The sequence below is a fragment of the Puma concolor genome, chromosome A1 (assembly GCF_028749965.1).
Source record: "Puma concolor isolate L17-30 chromosome A1, mPumCon1.1.hap2, whole genome shotgun sequence".
In the NCBI taxonomy this organism is placed as follows: Eukaryota; Metazoa; Chordata; class Mammalia; order Carnivora; family Felidae; genus Puma; species Puma concolor.
Window position 1 is genome coordinate 131632912 of NC_141667.1, and position 12741 is coordinate 131645652.

At 48.9% G+C, this 12741-nt stretch overlaps 1 protein-coding gene across 2 annotated transcripts in view; it reads right to left on the bottom strand.

Annotated features, from left to right (window-relative positions):
- SLC22A4 (solute carrier family 22 member 4) overlaps positions 1 to 12516 on the bottom strand; it is a 43083-nt gene extending 30567 nt beyond the window's left edge. For both annotated transcript variants that reach the window (XM_086704514.1, XM_025924132.2), the window contains exon 1: positions 11038 to 12516. In XM_086704514.1, coding sequence (XP_086560640.1) covers positions 11038 to 11430 — 393 coding nt within the window. In that variant the 5' untranslated portion in view covers positions 11431 to 12516. The remainder of the gene's footprint in view (positions 1 to 11037) is intronic.
- Between the last annotated feature and the right edge of the window lie 225 nt (positions 12517 to 12741).

Sequence of the window (12741 nt, forward strand, 5' to 3'; positions counted from 1 at the left end):
TATATATGAAATATATATACATCCATATACACATACATACTGCAGGTACCCATAGATATTTTGGGGGCTCTGGGTCAGGGGATTGCTATGTGTGGCAAGATGATCCAGTGTACAGGAAAACCCCCTGCCTCCTACCCAATCCCCCCTCCACTTGGTGGTATAACTGCTTCCATGACGTTCATTAAGCAGTTCAGTTCTTAATCCTCACAACTTCCCTAAAATAGATTTAAAAATGAATTCACATATTTATATCACACTTCAGTCTCCAGCAGGACGCATCCAAGAGAAAAGTGTAAAACAAAAGGCTAAGGAGTCAGGGCACACAACAGAGGGGAGGAAGGGTTGCCAAATAACCAAGCCAGGATTAGACCCACAGCCAGCTGTCCTGCCCAGGGGCCTGCATGCTTGCCAGAGACGCTCTGAAATCCAGCTCTGAAGATCCCTGTGGCTCAGCTCGCAGGATCCCCATAGGCAAAGTGATATACTCCTTCTGCAGAATTTAGTTTTTCTGAGTACTAAGACCTGAGAGAAGTCTCTCCTGTAGACTTCCTTCCACAAAGGGGTCACGCTGTGATGTTGAGGATGAGGTCCTTGAGAACACTCCCGTCCTAAAGACAATAACAAGATTCATGAGGCCGCCTCTCCTGGCACCCACGATCCTGGCTACAGGCAGAAAGCCCAAGCATAGCTCTGCAGAGGAAAAACAAAGTGGGCCAGGAACTTGACTCTCTGTCCCCCAGGCACAAGCAGAGGATGAATCTGAGACCATGTCCAGAGTACAGTTTTTCTTCAACTGGGGTTCCTGAATGGGCTTCAGGGGAAAGGGCACAAACCCTCCAAAACTGTGTGCCTGGATTCATGTGCCCTGTCATGCAGAAGGCATAGACAGGACATATACCTGAATTAGTGGCCACCCACTTCTGAAAAATCACTAGCCAAAGTGTCAGAAAAGAGCTTGGAATCTGCCCCAACACACAGATTCATAAAACTGAGACTCCAAAGCCTCCTAACATGTTGTTTTGCCTGCTTTGTGTAAGAGTGAACTGAGGTTCTGAGACTGCGTTTGTCTGAAGTCATAGCAGTAAATGGGCTTGCTAGATACCAGCTCAGGCTTGCTCTTGTACCAACCTTGCACCCATGTCATGCTTTGGACAAGAACTCCAAAGGTCAGGCAAATGAGCTTATTAAATACCATCCCCTATAATTCTTCATGGAAGACACTAGGACCAAGGGCAAAAGACCTCTACCACAGCTTTTAGTGCTGGGCAGAGCTGAGAAACTCTCAAGTGTGGTAGGGGTATTGATGTGTCTATTGTTCACTGTCACCATTCCATCTGCAGTCAAGCAGAAAAGCTCTTCAAAGAGAATGTGCTCTCCTTTGTGGTTTTGAGTATTTTTCTGTCAGGATTTTGCCTTAGAGTAGGATAAATAAGACTTAAAGACAGGGGCGCCTGGGTGGCTCAGTCAGTTGAGCGTCTGACTTCAGCTCAGGTCATGATCTCACGATTCATGAATTTGAGCCCCGCATCGGGCTCTGTGCTGACAGCTTGGAGCCTGGAGCCTGGAGCCTGCTTTGGATTCTGTGTGTCTCTCTCTGCCCCTCTCCTGCTCTCTCTCTCTCTCTCTCAGTCTCTCTCAAAAATAAATAAACATTAAGGAAAAAGAAAGACTTAAAGACAGAAAGGAAAGAGGAAGACTGTTAGATGTGGAGCCGGGGATTACATGGCAAAGGTAGCGAGCAGGATTGGCTACCTGGTACAATCTGAAAATGCAAGACCCTTTGTTCAAAAACTATGAAGAATTTCAAGATGTTAGTAGCAGAGCATTACAAACAACTTTGGAGCTCCATATGACTGCACAGTTTGCATGCCCATAAAGAAGGCCTGGCAGTGGGTCGAGCCTGGTCCATTTAGGGAATGGAGCAGGACAAGTTCTGAATTGGGGTGCTGGGAAGGATGGGTTAAGGGCCAGCTCCCCATTGCTCTCCTACTGGAGCCCACACAGCCATGGCTCTAGGTCCCCCTTCTTCCCTGAAGAGGGGCCCAAGAAGCCCTATCAGCATCATGTGGCACAGGAGGTAGTCATGTGCACACAGCATCCACCTGTTGCGGGTTCATGGAGGGTGTTTTTGGCCTTTGGAACTCCTGCTCATACCCAGCAGAGGAAGGCAGCTGGACATCATAGCTACCTATGGTTCATTCCAAGGTTGGGCCCTCTCTTGAGAAGTTACTATGCCCAGAAAATCTGTTTGGAAAGCTGAAGCAGACCTAGTAATAGGATACAGGATTTGTAGACAAAGTTCCAGCAGCAGCTCATGAGACTAGAGTCCTAGAAATCAGCTGCCAGCCTAAAGAAGGGCCCTTTTCTCCATGGGGCTATTGTGGAGGCCAGGCCCTACCTGTGACCAGCCCCTTGGGACTTGAGGGGTGCATCTTGGTGCCCCACTAGCCAGAGCCCAGGGAACTCCCTGTGGTTAGCAATGACATTGTAGGCTGAGTGGAAGATAGTCTTAAAAAAATCTTTTTAATAGGAAAATGTTTATTTTATTTAATGTTTATTTTGAGAGAAATTTTTTAAATAAAAAATTTATTTAAAAAATTTTAATGTTTATTTTTGAGAGAGAGAGAGACAGAGAGAGAGAGAGAGAGAGAGCAGGGGAGGGGCAGACACACACACACACACACACACACACACACACACACACACACACACACAGAATCCAAAGCAGGCTCCAGGTTCTGAGCTGTCAGCACAAAGCCCAACACAGGGCTCAAACCCACAAACTTGGAGATCATGACCTGAGCCGAAATCAGACGCTCAATCAACAGAGTCAGCCAGGAGTCCTGAAGAGAGTCTTTTCTTAAATAAGACAGAACTGTCCCTTGGGTCTCTGCACATATGTGTACATACATGTACACACAAACATGCATAATGTGATTTGCTCAGAGACTAGTGGTGGACGGTTTGGTGAGGAGCTGGCTGGTGTTGCTCTGGAGCTGTGATTTCAGGTCAAGCACTAAAATTTCCAAAATATAACCCCCTCCTCCACCACACACACACACACACACACACACACACACACACACACACACCACATTGGACACAGTGTAATGTAGGAACTAACTGGCCCAAGCTGTGTAGGGTGGGGGCACCAGATATGCCTTCTCAGGGTTACCATGTCTGCCTCATCCCCAGGGTCTTAGACCTCAGGGTCTTAACATTCCTTAACATAGCAGAGTGAGTCGTTGTAGCTGGGCCACCCTTCAGCTTTGCTTTAAGAAACAAAAACCCAGGTCACAAGGTAATAGAAGATGGAAGGCCACTCTTGGCATAGAAATGCATGTCTCTCATGCCCCTTCACAGAAACATTGACTATAGTGTATTGGGTGCTCATTGTGTGCCTTGTATTATCTCATGGGATCTCAAGGTTGTCATGTGAAATGAGTACTCTCTTTATCCCTACTTTATAAATGAGGAAATGAAGGCACAGGGCAATGAAGCAACCAGCTCGAGTTCTAGTGGATTGGTAAAAGGAATTGCTTAATTATTTATTCAACCGTCATTGAGCACCTGCTCTGGGCCAGACTCTGTGTGGGGCACAAAACAGACATGGTTGCTGCCTCCACAAAGCTCAAGGTCAAGCATACTTTATAGGACAGATCAGGTGTGCTTATGTGCATGCATGAGCCCAGTAGTCCCGGGCAGGGCAGGCTCTGTTCTGGGCCACTGTGCCCTTGATCTCTGGCTAGAGAGAAAAAGAGACACCCCTTCCTCATCCTCTTTCAGATGGACAGAGTTCTAAAACCTGAACTCAATCAGGTAATCATTTTAGATAACTAACGCTTGCACCAGGCTAGGCAAATGGTGTATATTCAACAAATTGTTCATGAATGAATGCTGAATGCTGAACAATCAGGTGTAATGGAAAATGAGTTTGGGGAAAAGCATGGTATCACACCCTGTCCTTTGAAAATCACCTTTAACCTTGAACTGTGAAAGTAGCCAGTCTAGCTAGCAGTTTTACCCTTTACCAAAGCCATAAAAGAACATAAAGATAAGAGTATCCCTGTGACCTCCATAATACTGAGAACTCCAGAAGGCAGCCTGACGTTGAGCAAAGAGCACAGGCTCTCTTGGGCTCTACCACTTCTGGTTGTGTGACTTTGGGCATTCATCCACCTCTATCAGCCTGCTTTCTCATCTTCAAAGAAGTAACAAGAATACCCCTTCCTGGGGTTGTCATGAGCGCAGGAAATGTAAGTACAGTGTTTAACACAGTGTCTGACACATTTCAGGCCTCATTAAATGGTCATTCACTTTCTACTAAGCTCATGCCTTTGTTCTCACAGCAAAATCATGACTTAGAACAAACAGTATGAATGAATAAGTAAAGCAGGTTACACTTAAACCTGACTAGCCAACAGAGATTCTTGGATATAAGAACTTCTTCGTCAGTGACCGAAAACCAAAAAAGCTTTTACCAGAAAGCATAAAATCCTTTTATAAATGGATATCAATCTCAGAGATTACTGTGAATGAAAAGCTAGCAATAGTCCATTTAAGAATGAAAAATAGGTTTCCATTGTGTCATCTTACACTTTTCATTCCAGGGGAAAAATAGGAAGTAGTAGTTAGTTAATAACAGAATACACATCCACGCCAATTTCTTTTTCATAACTTTGTTGTGACTAAGCTAGAAATTTCCCAGCCACATGATGGGGATGGGGGTGGGGAAATCTAGATTTTTTGTTCTTTGTGTTTATAATAGGTTCATTGAAATACAATTTACATACCATAACATTCACTCTTGTAATGTGTACAGTTCAGTGGTTTTCGGCATTATTTGAAGAGTTGTGCAGCCATCAGCATTATCTAATTTGAGAACATTTTCAGCACCTCTGAAAGAAACCCCATACCCATGAGCAGTCACTTCCCATTCTCTTTCCTTGGCCTCTGGCAACCACTAATATATTTTCTGTCTCTAAGGATTTGCCAATTCTGGACATTTAATTTAAGTGGAACTATACAATATGTAGTATTTTGTGACTGGCTTCTTTCACTCAGCATAATGTTTTCAAGGTTCATTCATGTTGTTTTAGCATGTATCAGTACTTCTTTCCTTTTTACAGTTGAATAATATACCACTGTATGGATAGACTACATTTTACTTAGCAGTCATCAGTTGATAGACAATGGGGTTGTTTCCACTTTATGGCTTTTATGAATAATGATGCCATGGGGGTGCCTGGGTGGCTCAGTTGGTTAAGTATCTGACTCTTGGTTCTGCTCAGGTCATGATCTCATGGTTTGTGAGTTTGAGCCTTGCATCAGGCTCAGCTCTGATAGTGTAGAGCCTACTTGGGATTGTGTCTCTCTGACCTTCTCCCCTCCCTCAAAAATAAATAATAAACTTAAAAAAACATTAAAAAATAATGATGCCATGAATTTCTGCAGGCAAGATTTTGTATGAATATATGTTTTCATTTTTCTTGGGTATATACGTAGGAGTGGAACTGCTAAGTCGTGATAAATCTACATTTAACCTTTCAAGAAACTCCCAAACTATTTTCTAAAGTGGCTGCACCATTTTACAATCCCAACAGCAATGAACAAGGGTTTCAGTTCTCCATCTTCCTACCAACACCTGTTATTGTATGTCATTTTAACTCTAACCATCCCAACGGGTGTTAAGTGTCTCATTGTGGTTTCAATTTTCATTTCCCTTATGACTAATAATACTGAACAAATTTTGTGTTGAATCTATAGATAAATTTGAGGAGTGCTGCTATCTTAACAATATTATGACTTCTACTTCATGAGCAGAACATGACATGTCTTCACATTTATTTATGTCTTCCTTTTTTTTTTTTTTTAATTTGAGAGAGAGAGAGAAAGACAGTGCATGTGCACACGCGAAGGAGAGGGCAGAACGAGAGAATCCCAAGCAGGCTCCATGCTCAGCACAGAGCCTGACTTGGGGCTTGATCCCACAACCCTGTGATCAAGACCCAAGATGAAATCGAGAGTCAGTCCTTTAATGTACTGAGCCACCCAAGTGCTCCTATTTATGTCTTCTTTAATTTCTTTCAAAGATGTTTTTTAGTTTTCAGATCTTAAGTTGTTCATTTAAAAAAACTTATTCCTGAAGAATAAGTTGTGAAAACTTTCTCTCAGTTGTGCGTTTTTGTATTTGGGAATATCTTTACTTCATTTTTGAAAGATAGTTTTGCTAGAACTAAGATTCTTGGTTGACATCTTTTTTCTTTCAGCATTTTGAATATGTTACCCACTGGCTTCTGGCCTCCATTGTTTCTGATGAGAAGTCAAGGGTAAACCTTATCAGGCTTCCCTTGTATGTCACAAGTCATATTTTCTCTGCTGCTTTCAAAACTTTACCTTTGTCTTTGGGTCTCAGCAGTTTTACTATAATGTATCTGTGTGTGGAACTCTTTCTGAGCTGTGTACATTAGTGTTTTTCTTCTTCAACTTCTAACAAATGCAGTTATTCCCCGTGGGGACAGCTTCAGAGCTCCATTCTTATGGCCTACCTGTCCGCCTGGACAAAATCTCTGAGCCCTTGCTCCAGAGCCAGTAGTAGGAAAAGTGGCCCTCAGAATTGGATTCTGGGTGAGGATGGTAGCCTCTGCCTTTTCGGCTTGACTCTCCTGGGATGGAACATCTTACCTTACAAACAATCTGGGACAAGCACAACCAGGGCCCCAGTATTCTCAGCCTGTGGAATCTGGGCTTGAGCTGCCACTATATGAGTAGGAGCCAAGTAGAGGATGGGATTCCCCAATTTCTTGGCTGTACTCACCAGGAATAAAGCCTCTACAACTCGGAGCTCAGGGGATAGTGGCGGTGGGGGGGGGGGGGGGAGGGGGGCACTAAACCTTAAAATGTCCTCAGTATCCTTCCTTCTTCAGATTACAGGTAAAGAAAAAACAACCATAGGTGGGGAGGCCTCAGTGGAGAGCTCTGTGGTCACTAGAGGCTGAACCAAAGCAAAAGTTTGAGTGGGGTGGTAAGGATGGGAGTGGAGGCACCTGAAGGAAAGAGAAGGGGACTCAGAGACCCGGCTCTCCCCCGTGCAGCCTGGCATCGGATCCACCACACATCTCCTAGGCTCCACTCTGGGAACAGAAGTGAGTGAGATGGGGTCTGTATCAGCCCTCCAGCACTGAGGGGAAGCTATGGAAGGTGCCACTGTGAACCTGACCTCCAGTCCTACAAATACACAGCAAAAGCCGCCAGCCTCAGGCTATCTGTGGCCATCGCTAGGGCATGTGAGTCAACCTGGCCCTTCCCAAGAGCCTCCAATCTCTCTCCACCATCTCTACTCCAAATGCGTGCTTTTCTTGCTCTTCTTTTGGGCTCCAGAGACATACTTAAAACCAGACCAAAGTTTCAGATAACAAGGCAGCCCTGCATTAGCCCGGAATATGAAGTGAATTTAGCTTGCTGCCAGGACGAAATTATAGTCCACTCAGAGGCATGTGCAGCTCCTGTGACCCACCCTGCCAGAGCCTTGTTTTTGTCAATACACCACCCTACCTCTTGGACTCTGTGTGAGCGTTCTGTTGTACACCAGGAGGGATGGACAAAGTTTGTTTATCCAGAAACTTGGCAGGAGATGTGGGTGAAGAAGCCTCCGGACAAAAGCACATTCTGAGATCCTGGTGGCCATTGTCAGAGGAGCACAGCTGAGAGGCAACGCACAAACTGTTTGGGGTGAGGCAGCTGATAAACAAACAGGAAGCAATTTCAGATCAGAGCTAGGGGAAGCCCCTGAGTCTCTTTTATTTGTTTTCTGTGCAAGATCTTTCTGAAAATCTCGCTGGTGTTGGCTGGAGGTGTAGATCCCATACCTTGTCCCCTCTGGAATGTGACAGAGAGCTAGAGTGTGAACTTGGTTAATAATATTCAGGCTGTCCTGACAGCCAAGCTGCTAGTCTCTACACTCACCAGCAGCATTTCCTGGTAGCTTCTAGGCCTGACAGAAAGAAAACTGCATAAGCCTGCCTACTGCTCAAAGTTTTCACCTTTGCCAGAGGCCACCCAGGCCTCAGAGGAGGCACATCCTGTGGTATGTAGTCCCATGTAGTAGCAACCAGATATCAACCTTAGTCTATTTCATAGTCCCTCCTCTGCTACTCCCAATGCCTCCCATAAGCGCCCTATTAGCAGAGGATGAGGCCCTCATGTTCCTACCTCATACTTTTGGGTTATGGGTGGAGAATCAGTGTGTCCTCCTCTGTCTGTGCCCTGACCCCAGGTCCCAGGAAAGATGGCATGAGTCTAGTGCCCCTAGAGGCCCAGGCCCTTTGCTGGAGGCTGTATCATGCTCAAGGGCAAAGCCACCAGCAGCTCCACCCACGGATTCCTAGAGGATGCAGCCAACTTCAGGAGAGGACAGAAGCCTGGATGATGGAGCAGCATGCCTGCCTCAGGCCACTGGCAGCCTGCCACAGAAAGCTGGTCCTTACCAAAAAAAGGTTCTCACAGGGCCTCTGGAGCATGGGGCCTAGGAGAAGTGGTACCCAGCTCAGAAGTGACTGCCTAGTTTTCCCAACTTGTAAACTACTTGTAATTTTGTGAGGAACTGCCATACTGTTTTTCATAGTGGCTACACCTTTTTACACTCCTACCAACAGTGCACAAGAATTCCAATTTCTCCATATAACAGCCATCCTAATGGGTGTGAGGTGATACCTCACTGTGGTGTTGATTACATTTCCTTACTGATTAGTAATGTCGAGCAGATTTTCACATGCTTGTATCTCCTCTCGTAGTTAAGGAAACTGAGGCTTTGAAAAGTGATGTAACTGCTGAAGTCAGCCAAGTGGCTAGGGGTGGGGTCAGAACTGGCCCTCAAGTCCGACTCCAGAACTTCTTCTTGTGTCACCATCTCTCTGTGGAGAACCACCTCCCCCTACTCACCTACTCAGAGGTGCTTCTCCTCTCCTTCCTCCCAAACACCAGTATCCATTTGTCTTTTATTTTACTCTTCCACCAAAAAAGAAGCAAGGAAGGGAAAGCTTGCTGAGAAAAGCAAACCCTTTTCCTGCATGTGAGTGTGTGATGATGTGCATCCCCAGAGGTGCCCACAGGATCCTTTAGTAGGGCACAACAGGAGGAGCTATGGCCTTGAAGGTGAGCAGCTACCCACCCTTCACACCATGAGGTCAATGACACCAGCGAGGAAGAGAAAAGAGTTCAGACCAGCTTTTATGGGGGCTGCAGCTAGTGGAGCCAGCTTTAGCTCAAGTTACAGGAATTGAGGTGGAGTGAGCTGATCCCCAGTCTTAGATACCCCAGGACCAGGCTGTGGGAAGGGGGTGGGCACTAGGAGCCCCTGCTAGGGGATCAATGCCAGAGAAGCACAGTCACTTCAGGGTCCAAGGTAGGCCTGGTGGCAATGCTGGGGGATCCAGAGGTGGGTCACAGGCTGAGCCCACTTTCCACAGGTCCTATAGATCCTGTAGGCACCACCCCTGGCTGGCCACCAGTCTCTTGCCAAGGAAACTCCCACAGATTCCTCACTGGTCTTCTTGCTTTTCATAGCAGCTAGAGTAAGCTTCTGCTGAAAACCCAAATCTGGCCATGTTACCCCTTGCTTAGAACCCCTATTATTTCCTCACTGCTCTCAGAATAAAGTCAATTAGTCAACATTTTTACAGTGACCACTGTGAAATGATCTCTGTAGGCATATCTAGCCTCACCTGTCATCCCCTGAACACCAGCTGCCTGGATCTATGGGAATTCCTTCCACAGAATCTGCCATGTTCTTTGCTTGGGCAAGTTCTACTCATATTTCCAGACTCAGCTCTAATTTTATCACTTTTTCTTGGAGTCTTCCCTCACCCTGTTATCTGCACAGAGACAGTAATATACTGCTCCAGGTCACACAGCAGGTCAGCCAAACTTGAATTCAGGCTCCAGAATCCTATTACTAACCAGAGTTAATGTTAGCCCTCTCTGTAACCTGGCCAGTGTGCCCCAGGGGCATGTGAGATTTGAAAGCAGCCCCTACACCCCAACTGTCTTTAGCCCAGTGCCCAGCATAAGGCCAGACATAGTGTCTGATGATTGCTACATTGTTCTGAGACAAGAGGATTAAGGACTAAGAGGGGCCACACTGGGGTTTTTCTTGGGAGGAACACAGAGCAGGGGCAGGGCCAGAAGCTGGGAAATCCTAACTGTCTGATCAACAGCAGGAAACTGGTCTGGGTATGCCCCCCTCAGAAGGACGCGGCATCTTGTGGCCCATAGCACATGTGAAGCAAGAAGTGTAAGGGACAAAGTATGTGTGTAGCCTGACTCCTGAAACAGAAAACTTGCCACCAAACCACTTAGGATCCTAAGGTGCTAATGGCATAAACTGGAACCCCTGCGGGCCCCTGCATCCTATGCTCAGAAGAGTCTCTGTGAGTCAGTCTCTTTATGAGTACGTTGGGGCCAGAGTTATGGCTCCTATGGCCCCTGCAGCCAGTCAGCATCAGAAGGTCCTCTGCTCCTTTTCAGAGAAATTGGAGCCTCACGATAGGACCCCAAGCTTCACCAAAATGTGTATGGCAGAACAGTAGACCCTTTGATTCTTCCAGACCTCTGTGGCCAGGAAACAGGTCAAACCTGCCCACAGCCTGCCCTGCAACAAGGCTCTTCTCTGTGTATGCACTTGGGTTCAGCAGAGATCCCCACACCCCTCCTCATGTGAGTAGCAGGAACTTGAATCAGACTGTACATCTGAGCAGCCTGGGACTGGGCCTCTTGGGAAACAATTTCATCTGTTGTGAAACTCAAAAAGGGAAAGACAGTTGGCGACAACACTCCCTGCTCCATCCCCTCCATATTAGACTGGACCGCTCAGGAATAAGCCTCACTCGAGCCCTGCTCATGCGCAGCACACACGTGTTTGAGAAGCATAACCCAGTTGCTTGCCAGTCAGGTTTGACTGCAAGTGGGAAACGCGGACCCAGGCACTGCCAGGGAGTCTCAAGGGGTATGAGGCAGATGAAGGATCATTGACACACCCACCTCAGTCACGATGGTGGACAGGTAGATGTCCTGACTGAACTCCCAGCCATCCAGGCAGCTCTCCTGCTCCAGTTGCTCCAGATCCACATCGCGCCCCGGCTCCAGCCCCAGTGCCGAGAAGTTGGCGATCGCCGCCAGCCGGTAGCGCCGGCAGCTGTGAGGCACCTCGCGACCGTCCTGCAGCCGCAGCGGGATACTGTGGTTGCGCCACGCGCTGCTCAGGTTCGCGGTGTCGGGCACCCGGCAGCGGTGCTCCGGGGTGGCGGCCAGAAACACGACTGACATTCCATTGAAGCCGTTGGGGATGATGCTGGCGCTGAGCAGGAAGAAGATGAGGCGCTGGAAGGGCCCCCACTCGCCCAGGAAGGCCGTCACCTCGTCGTAGTCCCGCATGCTTCCCACCGTCGGTCTGCCCCAGCAACAAGGGGTGCGAAGAGCGGTCCCCGTACCGAGTCGTGCAGCAGAGAGCGTTCCCCGAGGGTGTCAGAACGTTCTCGGAGTCGTGGAAGGCTGCGGAAAACTGGGGCCCACGACCGGGGAGGGTTCCCGGTTAACAGGCTGCGTGCGTTGGAACTCTCCCGGTCGCAAAGCTAGACGCCACGGGAGGCACTACGGACCACAAGCCCATCTCGGCAGGGGCGGGGAGGGGAGTGGAGGGCGGCCGCGCGGGAGGGGTGGGGCTCCCCGCCGGCTCCGCCTGGTGCTCCGCCCCCCTGCCCTTGCGACCCCGCGCCTGAGCCGCCCTGGGCTCCCAGCGGCCCGGTGAGGCAAAGCTCCGCTCCCTCGCACGCTAAGTCGCCCGCGACCCCAAGTGCGGAGGTCCCAGGCCGAAGCTCCGAAGGGGAGAGCGGGCGAAAGGCAGGAGCCGAGGCCGGACAGCGAGGTCTTGGAGAAGTCGGCCCTTGGCCCTCTCCGTGGGCGTCGCTCCAGGCCTCTCTTGGGGCAGGGGTCTCTCCGTGCGTGGCCCTTCCAATCCTGGTTCCGAGTTCAGGTGTCCTCGGGCGCCGCGCGGACGGCGAGTCCGTGGAGTCGGTGCTCAGGAGAAGCCTCTGTGAGCGCGAGGGTGACAGGAGTGCGACCTCTGCGCTGGCACCAGGCTGACAGGGCGCTCACTCCCCACCCGTCCGAGGACGAGGACGGCCGGACTCAATCACCATCCCGCGCTGCTCCGGAAAGCGTCTTCTGGCCAGCCTGGAGCTTCACCTTAAGAAAAGGGGGGAACAGGCCCAGAGCCCGGAAGGGATGAGCAAGGTCACACTGCGTCAGAGACAGGCGCTGAGGAAGGGAGGTAGGGGACAGGGGCTATCAGGTCGGTCCAGGATCCCGCTGGGGTTTCTAGAGGACTTCTAGAGGACTTCAACACGAAGTCTGGCCCTGTGTGAGAGCGCAGTAATGGAGGCGCTCTTGTCACCACCTCTGGGGTCTGATTTGGATCCCTTCATTCTCCCCATGCCCCCGGGGCTCTTTATTGGGGCTGACTGGCAGAGCCTTCTTGGACTGGAAGGCCTTTGGGTTGCAGAAGGGACCGCCCCCAGTCCAGGAACGGAGAGAGGGAGGAGGAGAAGGTCTAGTTTGGCCAGATCTGGCAGGGAAACCAGAGTAGGGGCCTCAAATAGTTCAGTGCCTGCCAAAGTCCCCCTGCTGTTGTGTGAACTAGCCCGGGGCTGTGGTCTGAGTCCTGGGGTGCAGAAGGCAGGCAGATGA